Below are 16006 nucleotides of genomic sequence, written 5' to 3'. Positions count from 1 at the left end.
ACTGGAACCCACACACAACATACGTATGTGGTCGCCGGCTTCACCGCTATGTCACCCGGGCGCCCCATGTTTCTGGTTTCTGATGTACAAAACTTCCCTCTGAATTGTTTTCAGACATAATCTGAATCAACTCATAAGCCATAATATTGGAAAATGTCACAATAGTCAGCAATACATTTTACTTAAACTTCAACTGTTTAACTTTATTTCTTGGGTTAAATATCAAGCTAAATCATTTGTGCAAAAAAAAAAAGCTTATCCCCATGCCAGTCAAAAATTAAATACAATTTAATGTAACAATCCAGCAATTGAATTTAACTTTTAGAAACATGGCAAAAAAAATAAAAGGCTCAGTCGGCTTTTAATTCATTAGTGGCATTATTCAGTGCAGACTGTGGAATTAAAAACAACTCCTAATATCAAAACACCATGATAAAGTTTCATAAAAAATCATAATTACAGTTCAGATCTGATGTCATCCAAAAGTCAAGATGTATTGAACACCAAATAACAATACAGCATTCATGAAGGTTGTTGTTGTGCAAGCTCGATAAAGACTTGATAGTTTTACGCTGGATCCAAAAGTACAGCTTTCAGTCTGAATTAGACTTCCCTTTGATAACCTGTGATAAAAGAAACTCTGCTTCCAGTCTAGTAACTTGAACCTTAAAAAAAGAATAACCACTTGTGAAACCCCATGGTTGTATTCATACCTCATAACTGTTAACACCATTCAATCTAACCAAATAAATATACCATAAATGCTTCGGACAGTGTAAGCCTTGTTGTATTTGATTGCAAAATAATCAGGGAATGTTTCCACTAGAAGAGGGATCCCTTTAATTCCATGTATCAAGTGGTGGTCAGTGCTGAGGAAAAAACACCTGGAAAAGAAGAAACTTATAACTATCAGTTTTAGGAACAATTAGATCCAAAAGACATAAATTCAAATATCCACATTCTTGTGATTATGTGTAAAGGCGTCACTGTACCTTTACTTTAGTGTGTCGAGTGACCTGGAAGGCCTCTTCTGTCATGTTTGAAGTGAAGGACTCTTTGCTGTCATACTCTTTGTTGAGGCCATCAATAAGACTGACCGCTGAGGTAGTGTTATAACCGCTGTCCACCTGAACACATGCAAAAGGCAGTTAATCAGAAATATTCTATTATACAAACATCAATATGAAATGACCAATGAGAAGCCATTTATATTTCAGTTTAAATATACCATAAATAGAACAAAGTTTTTTGTTTGTTTTTTTTTTTTAAATCTTTGCCAGGGTTAAATTGTTCTAACAAACCTGCATGCTAGAATCGTAACGTATGCTGCTTCCGTCTGCCAGGAGAGACACAAACATGTGAGAGCTTTCTGTTACTGATGCATTGCCCATACGAGAGCTGGTCAGCTGCCCACCATCATCCTCTTCATACTCAATCCTCCTTTGATTTTCTGTCTCCTTGCTTTCCTCCATTTTCACAGGTTCCATAGGATCCAGGCTAACTCTCTCAGTATTAATGGGGTGAGAGTCTTGTGCCAGCAGTGAAGATGGATCTAGTTCCATAGGGGGAAGAGAAGAGCAAGTGGCAGAGGGGAGGTGTTCTTCAGCTACCTCATTGTCTGGGAGCTTAGGGTTGAGGATTGGGGAGATGAGGGGAGGGGAAGCCCAGCAGCGGCCTCTAGGTCTCGGCTTGGGTCTAGAACTGCGCTGGGGTTCATTGTGGCAATAGAGCTGGTACGGGGAGCAGCTACGAATGGGAGAACAACCCTCAACAAATGGACTCTCGTTGCAGGAAGTGACCATGTCCAGGGGAGCACCATGTGGGGTCAAACTGCTCACCTGGTTCTTCTCAGCTAAAGAAAGAACAGAGTCAAACTGAGAATTAAGCAAAATTAACTATAAAAGAGCATCAGCAGTAGCCTTAGCCAATATTTCTCTAATTTTCCTTGTTTGGACACTAAAATTTCAGCTACAAAGTGAATAGTGTACCTGAGCCAACAGGTGTGCGTGTTGCATGTGCAACAATAGGAGAAACTGTGGGAGAGATGAGGCCAGCAGGAGAGGACCTATCAGGGAACAGAGGACTACCAATGCTGCCAAGGCTGCAGTCCCGGAAGTATCCATTCTGGATGGGACTTGATGAGAACTGACCCTAAAAATCAAGACAGTGTATTAAAAACTGTTTAATAGTGTAAATATACATTTTTTAAAACCATTATCGATATTCTAATCACTATTTAAAGATATGAAGAGGTGCTCTATCAGTTTTTAATTTCATGCTTAAAATTAGACTGTTTAGGTGATGGCCTGACTAAAATCTTCAGCTCTGTGTGTATGAAATCCCTACACTTCTCCACTCACCGTAGAGGGCGTTGGAGCAGACACACCACAGGCCAAAGGGGAGGAAAAGATAGACGAGACAGCTTCTCCCTCAGAACCTTCAATGCCTCCTACAGCTCCATCTCCTCTCTTGAGAGATGGATTTTCCTGATCGGCATTGCTTCTCTCTGGGCTTGGAGGGCGCGAGCTGTCTGAGCCACTATAACTACTTTGGCCATCAAGGAAGAGTTTTCGTCGTAAGGAGGAGCTGCTAAGGCTCTCCTGCACTGGATCGCATGCTTCTTCATAACGGCAATATTCACCTGAGAGAGAAGAAAAGGACAAACAGTGACTTGACAGCAGATTGTTACATTTTTTTTTTTTCCCCCACTTTGCTCGTGTTGGCATTTAATTGAGATTTACCTAGTACTTTCTCCAAATCAAAAGCCAATGGCAACGTAAGGGTTGTCTGACATCCAACTGTAGGTCAAAGAGCACAAAGTTAGTAGAAAGTTAAATAAAATTAGACATGGCTCATAGATTGTATAAAGTAACCAACCTGAATTTTTTTCTGGCTCCTCTGCAATCATTGCAGACATAGAACCTACAATAACATGAAAATAAATTAACTGACAAAATCAGAGTTCAACAGAAACCCACACACAAATACAAGAAGAAAGTGAAATAAATGTTTTAAAAAAAAAACTACAAAGACCTTGAAGAATTAAAATGTAATATAAACAATAAGATAACTCACTCTTCTTAGAAATCTGAGGGGCTTTACGAGTCTCTGGTGCCGCCCAGGGGGAAGGGACAATAATTCCTTTGGTGAAAAACTTCATGGGAGGCAGGGCAAGGACATCAGTACAAAGGCAATCTATAAACCGCGGCTACACTAAATTCTGTAGCATTATTATATTTGGTTATATTTCCATACCTGCTCAATAGCATTTTGACGTTTTTCCTCAATGTCAGAATCCATCCTAAAAGAAAGACCACTCAAATTTGATGCAATCTTTAATCTGATCCCCATATTAATTAAACAGAGGAGATATGAAATGTAAAGTAAAACAAGACAGTTGATCCTCAAAGAATTTCACATTTGTCACAGTGTCCAAATATAGCCTATCATGAGCAGGTTACTGCGTTTCTTCACATCAAGCTGCTGTTTGTGACGCAAAAGAAAGTTATAAGAGTCTTACACAATATGAATGCTAGAGAACATACTAATAAATTGTTTATTCAGTCAAATATTTTAAAATCAAGAGATTTGGTTAATTTAAAGATGTTATTAGTTATGTTTAACGCCAGAAAAAGGCTATTGCCAATTAATTTACAGTTTTTTGTTTTAAATTCAAGTGATAGAAACAATAGAAGGAAGCATGATTTTATAAGTAAATCCGTGCGTACTACTTTAAAGCAAATGTGCATTTCTGTTTATGGAGTAAAATTATGGAACAGTTTGGATGATGAACTAAAAAAATGTTCTACAATAAATCAATCCAAAAGACTTTATAAGGAAAAAATTATTAAATCTTATGCAATTCTAAGTGAGTAATGAAGAGAATGATAATTGTTTGCAACTTATATTATTGATTAAAGTATACGGCCATGTAAAAAAACATTTTTTGGAATTATTGAGAATGGGGCAGGTCTTCACAAGAATTTTTCTTCTTCCTGCTCCCTTTTCACTCATGTATAGCAAGTGTTGTAATAGAATGTTTGATGTAATGGTTTAATTGAGTGAATAAACTGAAATTGAACTGAACTGAACTGAATTTACCTTGTCTGGCTGAAATAAAAAGATTGTCGCTGGATTTCCTCTGCGTCTATGTGCACTGGTAGGAGACTGGCCATTTCATCAATAGACCAGTTAAACTTAGATGGAGTCTGGGAAAATTACATAAGAGTAAATAAATAAAAGACTACATCGACTCATCAGTAAAGCAACTGAATATCAAATTAAGTCAATTTAAAACTTACAGTTTTACAAGGCAAGGACTTGAATACAGATGGACTTGGCACCAGCGGTTCGCGGAGGTGGTGGTAGTCATTTGGACTTTCAAAGGGGTTTCTAATGGAGGGCCTGCCTGGAGTCTCGGGGGTGATCTGGAACTCAGCATGGTCCCCCATCTTGACAACATTCATGTCAGGATAAAAGTAAATGACAATCCAAACTCAAAAAAAGGCAAAATCCACTAAAACTACTTCGTTGTAAGGCGATATTTTAGTTTTAGTCTGGTACGTTCGCCACATTAGTCCCTCTGTTTCTATAGCGTTAAAAAGCCTTCGAAGGAAGCAACTATTATAAAGATTTAGCTACACAAGTTTTACTTCACCCGAAAACTATTTGTACATTCACACATGAGCAAGACAACCGTTACCTTACAACTGTTAATGGGCCAGAACTCGGAACACACAACTAAGAGCAATATTAATTGAAAAGCCAGCAGCAAACAATCTGCCGAGAGACCAGTTGAAACGTTTTTTAATTTCGTCCACAAGCCCTCCAAGCCAATAGAATCGATGCAGGAAGTTCGTGGTGACCAATGAAAAATTTCGTGTCGTCACTTCCTTCAACACATTTTGGCGAGTAGCGGCAAAGAGCGCTCTCTGCTAACTAGGATCTAATATTGATCTTTAGATCGTTGTGCTTATTTGACTTTCGCAGATCCGATCTAATGTATACGAAACGCTTAAAATCTGGCTGAATTGTTGCGTCATATGTTAAAGTCTTAATTTACCGGCTTCTTGCTATCAAGCGTTGTTGGCTAGCGATAACTATCCATCACTATGGCCAGTGCAGCAAACGCAAACCTAAACGCAGTCCGGGAGACAATGGACGGTAAATATGTAATTAATGCATGTCGCATTTTATGTATTTGTGAAATGGTTTTAAATTGTTCTCCAAATATCCCACCTTTTAGTTTGTTTTTAATAGATGTCTCTCTTTCTGCCTCCTCCCTCAACAGTGCTGCTGGAGATCTCCAGGTTGCTCAACACTGGCTTGGATATGGAGTCTCTATCCATATGTGTGAGACTGTGTGAGCAGGGCATCAACCCAGAAGCCCTTTCTGCAGTCATCAAAGAATTGCGAAAAGCTTCTGAGTCCCTCAAGGTACAGATACAGTCTCCGTAAGAGCTAACCAGTTCATATATAGATAGATGGATACTTTCTTGCTCCCGGAAAGAAATAGCTGTGTTATAGCAGCAGGATAAAGAATAAAAATAGGTTAGTACAAAATGGTTGGTGCAGTGGTTATCTCTGTTGTCTCACAGCAAGAAGGTCCTGTGTTCAAATACAGTCTGGGGTGCTCTGGCCTCCACAGTCCAAATATATGCATGAATTTAACTGGTGATTCTAGGTTGTGACCAGGGGCGTAGGAATGAGTTTCCTATTGGGGGGGACACATATCAGAAACCTGACAGATCCATAAATACTCTGAGAAAAGCATTAAAAAAATGCTATTTGATCTTTTACTTTCTTATTTTTCAAATGTTTCTTGGAAAAATAGTGTTGTGTACACTTATATGATTGCATGTATAATTTACATGTGTATGTTTTATAATCGTAGGACGTGGGCAAACTGGCTTGATCACAGATAAATGTTACCAGTGCATAGATAACTGTTACCAGTGCGTAGTTACCAATGCACAGATAAATGTTACCAGCGCACAGATAAATGTTACCAGTGCACAGATAATTGTTACCAATTCACAGATAAATGTTACCAGTGCACAGATAAATGTTACCAGTGCACAGATAATTGTTACCAATTCACTGATAAATGTTACCAGTGCACAGATAAATGTTACCAGTGCACAGATAATTGTTACCAATTCACAGATAATTGTTACCAATTCACAGATAAATGTTACCAGTGCACAGATAATTGTTACCAATACACAGATAAATGTTACCAGTGCACAGATAAATGTTACCAGTGCACAGATAATTGTTACCAATTCACAGATAAATGTTACCAATACACAGATAAATCATCCCCTTAGAATTATAAGGTTCTGACATTTTTGACGAAACCGTGTTATTGTCGTATACTTATTTGCTGACCACTTATGAAAAATATGCAAGAGATTTTTTTTCAAATAAATATCTTTTTTGGGCATTTTATTCAAAAAATAATAAGGTTCTATCTGCAAAATCAAGCTTTAACTTGGTATTATATGGTTCTATCTGTGAACCAATAGGCACTTGAAATGTTCACAAGAGAGCCAGTAAGGCTGCTTCTTTTTTGTAATATTGGTGCCCAATGTCAAGCAAAGGAGCAGAGGAGATGCTAGAGAAAATGTTTCATGGTAAGCTGGGGCTGTTTACAAGACATCTAAAGCTTGAGGATTTCAAAAATGAGTTGACAACAGACAGAAGTACTAATGGCAGGAAAATTCTTAACTTTTGATTTCTTTTTTTTAGATTGCACTGAGCTGTTTTTTTTGCACTGTTAGCTACGAAGCTAGCAGGCTAATACTAGTTTTGTATTGTTTGTCTGTGGTCAGTGCTAACATAAAAAAAACAATGTAGTTGGTAATATTGAGAATAGTCAAAGGTCATAATATAAGTTACCTCACGTATAAATATTATTGATTGAAGAATGACTTCAGATTTTAATATATTCTATGACCTAGCAGTGGTACCATGCTAATGAGCTCTGTCTATTTTTATTTCTGTCATCAAACTCCAGAAGAGCAAGTAAAAGAAAAAAACACCAGAAAAGGGACGGCAAAGAAATTGTTAGATTTTTCCTGAATAAATACAACCGAAAGAAAGCAGTTCATTGTCAGTGACATTTTTATAGCAGAATGATTTTAATTAAAGATCCAAGTTTAAAAAAGCTACCTTTTAAGTGGGATGAGTTTTTATTTGGATTTTTGTACTCAGTGGACATGGACTCAGAATCTAAATGTTTATTCAGAATTTTAAAGAATGCTTTTTCAGGTAGAGTGCAGCTTGTAAAATTTAAAAAGATCTAGGCTAAATGGGGAAAAAAAAAACATTGTGGTAAATTATTTAGAATGTGTTTGACTCTCTGATGTGCGGCAAGGCAGCATGGTGGTTAACACTACTGCCTCACAGCTAGATACAATTCCACCTTGGCCTGGGTCTCTCTGTGTGGAGTTTGCATGTTACCAGTGCACAGATAAATGTTACCAGTGCACAGATAAATGTTACCAGTGCACAGATAATTGTTACCAGTGCACAGATAAATGTTACCAGTGCATAGATAAATGTTACCAGTGCATAGACAAATGTTACCAGTGCACAGATAATTGTTACCAGTGCACAGACAAATGTTACCAGTGCATAGACAAATATTACCAGTGCACAGATAAATGTTACCAGTGCATAGACAAATGTTACCAGTGCACAGACAAATGTTACCAGTGCACAGACAAATGTTACCAGTGCACAGATAAATGTTATCAGTGCATAGACAAATGTTACCAGCGCACAGATAATTGTTACTAGTGCACAGATAAATGTTACCAGTGCACAGATAATTGTTACCAGTGCATAGATAAATGTTACCAGCGCACAGATAATTGTTACCAGTGCACAGATAATTGTTACCAGTGCACAGATAAATGTTACCAGTGCACAGATAATTGTTACCAATGCACAGATAATTGTTACCAGTGCACAGATAAATGTTACCAGTGCATAGATAAATGTTACCAGTGCACAGATAAATGTTACCAGCGCACAGATAATTGTTACCAGTGCACAGATAAATGTTACCAGTGCATAGACAAATGTTACCAGTGCACAGATAATTGTTACCAATGCACAGATAATTGTTACCAGTGCATAGATAAATGTTACCAGTGCATAGACAAATGTTACCAGTGCACAGATAATTGTTACCAGTGCACAGATAAATGTTACCAGTGCATAGACAAATGTTACCAGTGCACAGATAATTGTTACCAATGCACAGATAATTGTTACCAGTGCATAGACAAATGTTACCAGTGCACTAGCATAAAGTTTCATTACAAATGTATGTGAGCTTGGGGGCCCCCTGGTGGTGGTAGCCGCATATGTCGCCTATGCCTCAGTCCAGCTCTGTTCACAGCAACAATCCCGACACACTGTTTTACCTCATTCAAGAGTTTCTGACTCCTGCCACTGTCTCCCACCTCCCAAACACTCAGAGCCGTTCATGTTGTGCCTTCAAAATAAAAGCACGCAAGTTAAAGATTTCAAATAAGTATTTTTCTCCTCTGCTGTGTAATTTTTGGTTGGGACAAATGCGCCTATCTCCAATATTGGGAGGGACACGTCCCCTCCATCCCCCCCGGTTCCTACACCTATGGTTGTGACAGATCTGCAACCTGTACAAGGTGTACCCATTACCCCATGACAACGCCCCCACCCCCGACCCTGAATTGGATAAATTGAAAGAAAATGGATGGATAACATGATAAAAAAATTTAAAAAAAGTTTAAGAATAATAAGAGAAAATTGAGATTGTGCAGAAGAGAATTCCAGCACATAGTAGTGTTAATGGCATTCATAGCTAAGACGTACACTATGAGATGGGTTTGATACAGAAATGTCTGTGCAGTCTTATGTCTTATGGTGTGTTTACCTGTCACAAAAAGGAGAGCTGTTGTAGAGGTTTAGTGTGTAATGGAGCAGGTGCAAAGAGCTGTCCATGATTGAAAGCAGCTTGTTCAGTGACCTCCTGCCCCTCACTGATTCAAACACCTCCAGATTCCAACCAATGGCGATTTCCAACCTTGTGGATTAGTTTGTTGGTCCTGCTGGCACTAATGCTGCCACCCCAGCAGACAACAGCAAAGTAAATGGCACTCAAGCTTCCTCAGAAAGCAGAGTCTGCTCATCCCCTTCTTCTACACAGCATCACTGTTGATCCTTCAGTCCAGTGTGCCTGTCCACCTGTTTCACCCTCCTCACCCATGATGTTAATAAGATTAGTCACAGTTGTTTTTCCTCCGGAAGTCAACCACCATCTCTTTTGTCTTGCTGACATTCAGGAGGAGGTGACTTCTGCTAGGCCACTCCTCAAAGCTCCTTGCCAGTTCCCTGTACTCTGTCTCCTGCCCACCCCTAATGATTCAGTGTTATATTTGAAATCTGAGGTATGGTGTCCCCTGTGGTGTCCCAGTATTGCTAACCATCACATCAGTCGTATAATAATAGATAATAGGTGAATGAGTGATGAAATTAGCTGGTGGAGGCTATTTAAGACATTTAAGTTGTACGTTTGGTCCCAGCCGTTTTGACTTACTGATCAATTTGTTATTTTTGAGAAACCTTGTGAAAAACCCAAACCTCAAAAGGGTGTCCTAAAATGTCTTGTGCTGCCAAATAAGTGAAAAGAGAAATCTGTTTAAAATGTGTCACAAACATGCTTGAAATGATCTATTTAAAAAAAAAACTGACTTTGCAAATGTTTTTATCAGTTTGTGTGCAGTTTGGGGTACATGCAAATCTGCAAAAGCTCACATTACAACTGAAATCATTGTTAATATTTTAAATATGAGATATGCATCAAACTTAATATATTGAGTTTCTAACTATATTAATTTAAACAACTGGTTGTTTAGGTCCTACTACTCACTTCAAAGAACAAAACAATGGCATGGCCTACAGTGGTGGTCTCTTGTCTGCACACTTTTTCAGTAAATTGGCTCTTTTTAGTGCAGGCAAAAAACACTCCACTATGCATTACTCTGTCTCTCAAAAAAAAAATCAAGGCATTCAAATCAATTAATCCCCAGTTTGAAGTTATATAACAAGGAGACCTGGAACCAGAGTTATCTGATAAGTTATTTGACTTTGTTATACATTTTTCTCTTCATCATCACATCAATCAACCAAGTATTTCAGGACTTATTCAAATGTTTAATTGATGTCAATACAAGAGCATGCACCAGCAATGAAATCTATTAGTGTCAGGCTGGAAGGTGAGATGCTTGCAGCTGCTGTGGTTTCAATATTGAAGTATAGATAACATCTGAAATTCAAGATTGTTTAGAAAGATGTGCCCTGGTGTAGGGTGACAGAACCTTTTTTTGCATACCACTTTTACTGAGCGATCCCAACACAAAGTAAACAAAAGGCCTGCTGTACAGCATTGCGGGCTTATTATTAGAGTTGCACAAATGTGAAAAAGGATATCACCAAATCTTAAACATACATTTCCCACCAGAATATTCTACTCATAAAAAGAGGCTCAAAAGATTTCCAGAAAATGAACTGTGGCCATTTAATATATATCTGCATATGAAATTTCAGATCCACAAGAGGGTTTTATAAAGTCCTCTCCTAACTTGGAGATCTGACCCCTTTCAGATGTGCTCTTCTTGCATGCAGAACGTCTTGGCTTCATGTCTAAATGATCACATTGTTCAACTTTAAAAAAAAAAAAAAAAAAGTCAGGACTAGACATCAGCCCTGACATTTTTCCTCAAATCTTTCAGCACAAGTTTTACTGTATGCTGTTGCCTTAACAAAGAGAAATCATCAGTTCACTAGAAAAATGCCCTGACACCTTACATGTGCACACACTCACTCGCGCACAGATCCTATTTAGAGAATAAAAGCTAAAAAAAAGTGTGAAAAGTAAGTGCTCATGCTCAAGCCCACAAGGGAACGTCTTTGGTAATTGGTGACAAATATTGCACATGTACCTTCTCTGTGCACGAAGCTGGGAGGAACATTGATTTAAAAGTGACCTACTGTGCACTGACTGACCACTTTATTAGGTACAACTGTTCAATTGCTCATTAAAGCAAATATCTCTTTGTATATTTCTAAATATACTAGGCATATAGACACAGTCAAGACAACCTGCTGAAGTTCAAACTGAGTATCAGAATGGGGAAGAAATATGATTTAAGTGGCTTTGAAAGTGGCATGGTTGACACCAGATGAGCTGCTCTGAGTGTCTCAGAAACTGCAGATCTGCTACTACTTGCCTGCACAACCATCTCTAGGATTTATAGAGAATGGTCTGAAAAAGAGGAAATATCCAGTGAGTGGCAGTTCTCTGGGTGGAAATGTCTTGTTGATGCCATAGGTCAGCTTTGAGCTGATAGGAAGGTAACAGTAAATCAAAGAATTAACTGTTAGAAACATTTCTTGCCAGAAATGTTGCATATCCCGTATCTAAAAAGAGCTATATTCTCAGAGTTTAGTTCTGGTTTTATAGTGTTCTGTTTGTGCTCAAGTAAAAAAAAAAGTCACCAATAATGTCTCATATTTTTACTAACTAGCATGTTTATTTATTTTCTCTTTCAGGCTTCTGAGAATTGCACTAACTGAAGATGAAAATAGATCAGGTTTTGGGCCTTTAATGGGATCACGCCTTCTACCTGAAGTGTACATACATGGGCTCTCCAGCTGATCAGATTTGTCTCAATTTTGGCACTTTGTGACTTGAGTGTTTTGAGTTGTCCTGGACTTTTTTTTTTTATGTTGTCTTCTCCTGAAATGAGTTCATACTCAGCCATTCTCCCTCAAATATAGACATATTCCAAGTTTTTCCTGTTACTTCAGGTTATAATTGATTTTCTGCCTTAATTTCGGTGCAGACTCAATTTCTGATCATTGCTTTGTGTTGCACTTTTTTTTTAATGTCTATAAGATATTATGTTTTGTTTTACTTTTGCATTTCTGTATTTTTTCCAACTTAATTCTTTTGCCATTTTCATTTTACATGTCACAGATGGAATAGTGTAAATTAAAGTAATACAATCACTGGCCAGCAGGTGGTGTTGTGTCTTTCTTATATTGAAGTTAAAAATCTTTACCAGTGTTGGGAAACTTGCAGTTACAATTTATCGCACAAGTTTTCTTGATGAATAACCAAGTCTGTGATTTAATCAGGTACTTTTTAAAATCACATTTTTCATCTTTTTTTGGGGGGGGGGTCAATCTTTTCTGGTGATATCATAGTTATACCCCCTCACCTTTATTAGGAGCTAATCTTTGTGCAGGATTTTAAAGAGGAAATTATTTTTCCTGTCTGACTGGGTGAAAAGGAAAAGATAGTGGTGGAACATTGCGCAGCGTAATACAAAAACAGACCATGCAGGACATACTTCAAAAGCTAAGACCTGAACAAGGATCATTCTTTACAGTAGGATGCACGGTTGCTCTGAAATCTTTCCTCCTTCACGTCTGTGCTCTGTTCTTAAATCATTTGAGATATTGCAAAATTGACAAAAAAAAAGTCTTTGATCAAACAGGAATAAAGGCTGTACTTCACATGTCTAAGCACACAGCATTGTTTTGTTTTTGTACTTTAAAATAGATCTATTCGTCTTCTAGACAAGAGAAAATGCTGAGAGCACAGAACATTCCTCCGCAGGCCACATATGGGCTAGAGGCGACCTCTTATCCACACAGGCTTTTTATCAGTAGCTTGTCTGTGTCCCCTTATGTGTGAGAGCTTAGGTGTTCATGCAGTGCTGTAGATGTCTACAAATGAGTAGCCCTTAAGCCATCTGACAGTAACACCTCACTCCTCACAGGCACACCACAGAGAGAGCCAGCGATTGAGCAGGAGAGCGCGCGCGTGTGTGTGTGTAAGCATTTCTGTCTTCTTCTGCTTTGTCTCGCCATCTTGACTGACAGGCTCTGAGTCTAAATCTCTGTACTCCTGCTTTGATCTCTTAACACAGTATCTCTCTGTTCTTCTTTACCAGCACTGTGTTCGCCAAGAATAAGAGACATACAGACTCAATGCAGTGGCTCTACTTGATAGTCCGTAAGCCAAAACAACCCCAGGTCTCGGTGGGGGGTGAGCCGCAGGAGATGCTGATGAAGGAAGACCAAAACCTAGAATCTTTTTCTTTTACAAAAGAAAATAGTTATGCATGGCTTGATTGGCTACTATGGGCGTGGGATTCAGGATGTATTGCCCTCTGTTTGATGTGTTTGAAGGTTTCTCCTTATCCAAGCAGCTACTTTGATCTCTGTTAAACAAAATATTCCCAAATCCCACAGTCCTAACAGAGATTAGCGTCCATATATGCATGAACATCTAAGAGGTGTTCAACTAGGGCACTGGTCAGGTCACATGACTGTATCAACTTAAGAGGCAAGTGGGTCCTCACATCAGAACTTCTAAAGGTGTTTATATTTGTATGTCTAATAATTATCCAGGGCGAGGATTATTTTTCTGATAAATGAGGCCAGTCTCATTTAAAAGTGAAAGATCTATGTGCAGCAATTACAGTTCAGGTGTGTGCAGTGGATATTAGGAAAATAATTAGACTGGACTGATTAGAAGGTCCCTAAGTAAAGGGAAAGATGGTCTGTTGAGGTTTTTCCAAAACTAAATTACAACAGTATTGGCTTCTGAAAACAGCTACAGTATCGAGGCTTATTTGAAGCAGAGTTTAACCAAAAATCTTGGTGTGTTTAGGTCCCTAATTACCATCAGCAATAAATAGGTTGGGGTAATGGTCTCCCTGCAGAGACATGGCTTTGTTTGTCCATTAAGACTAGAATTTTTAGTTAAAAAACATCATTTTTGACCAGTTCTTCTAATTATGTAGTTGTGTGTGTGCGGGCGGTAGGGGGACTACTTTTTAGTAGAGATTATAAAACAGGAGACAAAGTTCAGAATTTGCGATATTTTGTCTATGTCTGACAAATGTTTTGCCACTAACAGGGTACTTGCAAGTGGGTAATGCACACAGTGATGGAAAGTAAAAGAGAAGTACTCAAATAAAAAGTACTCTTCTTTCACTAGTTTAGTAATATGTGACACTTATTTCAAGGATTATGTTTAAAACCCATAACATCTACATAAATTACAATGCATTTTCCACCCAACAGTGTGTAAAATAGATGGTATTAACACCCCAGCAGCTATTACATTGAAATGTTTTTATATGAATCCACAAGCAAAAATAATCCTCTTAATATACAGTGATTTTGCCCCTTTTTTTTCAGTATAAAGAATATTTTTAGATTTCAAGTTCATTTTGCTAGTAAGTATTTTTTTTTCTGTGCAGTGGCCACTGTGGTCTCTAGTACCGGATAATGGCACTTTAATTTTTTTAAGATTCTCTTGAGAAAATTCCTTTAATGGCATCAACCTGTTTTAGAGCGAGTGGCATGGGACCATAAGCAGAAAGCAACAGCACTTTTTTTTTTTTCTTCACAGCGGCAGGTTTGGTTATTGTTTTAAAATGTTTATCCATTCCATTTCACTGCTATATTGAGTTACCCTAAATAATTGATTCTCTCCAGTATTGTTTGAAGTAATATTCATAAGGCAGGTCCTTTACTGATAATTGGTGTTTTTACTTAAGTAAGGATAGCTTAAGAAAAATGTCATTAATAACTAGTGGAGCGTGTTCTTAATGCTCTGATTGAAACCCCACAGCAGTGTAAATGCTGGAGGTCTGCATTCTGGCACTGAAGTGATTGATTGATTAATATTTCTGTAGCAGTTTGAGCCTGTTTGGCCCTCATCCTTCTGCAAGGTGAAGCTTCCCTGACTGTATTTGCCCCAGGAGGAGTTATGTGACCTTGTTAGTGATTTCTCCAATACTCCACTGCTGATTAAATACTGAGCACACTTTTAAACCTTAAGATTATACTATTTAAGTCCCAATTCAATTACATAGCAAGGAAATTGGATCATAAACTCTTTAAAGGATCGTTAACAATCATTAGACAAGATAATAGCATGGCAATCAAAATATGTTAAAAAAAAAAAAAAAAAAAAAAAACTTCCAAAGTCTTTTAGTGACTTTGTTGTTTTTGGACATTTTCCAAGATGATTAATTTGGAAATGATTGATTTACAGTTGTAATTAGCTGTGCTCTGCATAGATGCATAATAATTGTATATCTCACTGCTTGTTTTAAAGTATTAATTGGTTTCATTAACAAAAGCAGTTAATTGAATAACAATTAACAAAGTTGGTGATGGTATCGGCAGTGCATGCAAACTCCCTTGTGTTTTCCTTACGATGATAATGAAACCACCTTTTTATCAGATTGAAATTTTGTGTGTTGGACTATGTAATGACTAATATGATATTGAGCTTATTAGTTTATTCGAGTGACTCACTGAGGCGTTAAGCTGGTATTGAACACTTTGTGTTTAACAGGTAGGCACCATATGCTGCCTTAATCAGACATTGGAATCACATTTGGTTGTTAAATTGTCTTCTAATAAAAGCAGGTAGTAAAACAACTTGTGCTAATTCAATTTCAGGAGAGTTTTGCTGGAGTGAACAGCTGTTTCTGTTTGCTGGATTGCTTTAACAATCTCCCTCTTCTCTTTCTTTTTTGTAAGGTTTAACTCCAACAGCTTGTTTGTTCTTCAACTTTTCCTGTAGAAAATAGAGATGGAGGGTGGACGAGCTGTCCACTCTCCTTAAAAGAAGACAATACCAGGCATATTGTAGTGACAGCTTGCATTGTGCGTGCTCTTGTGTGTGTGTAAGAGAGAGGGAGAGAAAGGAGAAGGGAGATAGTGTGTGTGTGTGTGTGTGTGTGTGTATGTTAGAAAAACAGAAAAATGTAGGGAATGTGTGAGTGTGCTTGCGTGCGTGTGTGTGTTTGCATGTGTGCTACAGTGACAGCTTGTATTCTCCGTGATTAATGATGTGCTGTGTGACTTGATAAGTGCTTCGGAGGACCAACGCTTGTTTCAATTAGACCTTGTGAAGGTCGCG

The 16006-nt window shown here is 38.0% G+C and overlaps 2 protein-coding genes across 2 annotated transcripts; one reads left to right on the top strand and one right to left on the bottom strand.

Moving 5' to 3' along the window:
- Positions 1–268: 268 nt before the first annotated feature.
- Positions 269–4838, bottom strand: bora (bora aurora kinase A activator). Its single transcript, XM_030748139.1, has 12 exons — positions 4703–4838; positions 4302–4451; positions 4102–4208; positions 3256–3301; positions 3076–3154; positions 2878–2922; positions 2742–2798; positions 2361–2641; positions 1989–2151; positions 1302–1852; positions 993–1127; positions 269–884 (listed from the first exon to the last, which is right to left on the bottom strand). The coding sequence occupies exons 2-12, from the start codon at positions 4449–4451 to the stop codon at positions 864–866; spliced, it is 1635 nt and encodes a 544-aa protein (XP_030603999.1). The 5' UTR covers positions 4703–4838; the 3' UTR covers positions 269–863.
- A 34-nt stretch (positions 4839–4872) lies between these two features.
- On the top strand, positions 4873–12062 carry mzt1 (mitotic spindle organizing protein 1). Its single transcript, XM_030748140.1, has 3 exons — positions 4873–5163; positions 5291–5436; positions 11605–12062. The coding sequence occupies exons 1-3, from the start codon at positions 5112–5114 to the stop codon at positions 11626–11628; spliced, it is 222 nt and encodes a 73-aa protein (XP_030604000.1). The 5' UTR covers positions 4873–5111; the 3' UTR covers positions 11629–12062.
- Positions 12063–16006: the final 3944 nt, after the last annotated feature.

This window comes from Archocentrus centrarchus, chromosome 15, assembly GCF_007364275.1.
Source record: "Archocentrus centrarchus isolate MPI-CPG fArcCen1 chromosome 15, fArcCen1, whole genome shotgun sequence".
NCBI classification, from domain to species: Eukaryota; Metazoa; Chordata; class Actinopteri; order Cichliformes; family Cichlidae; genus Archocentrus; species Archocentrus centrarchus.
Note: the sequence above shows the minus strand (reverse complement) of the source record. Positions and strands in the feature narration are given on the sequence as shown.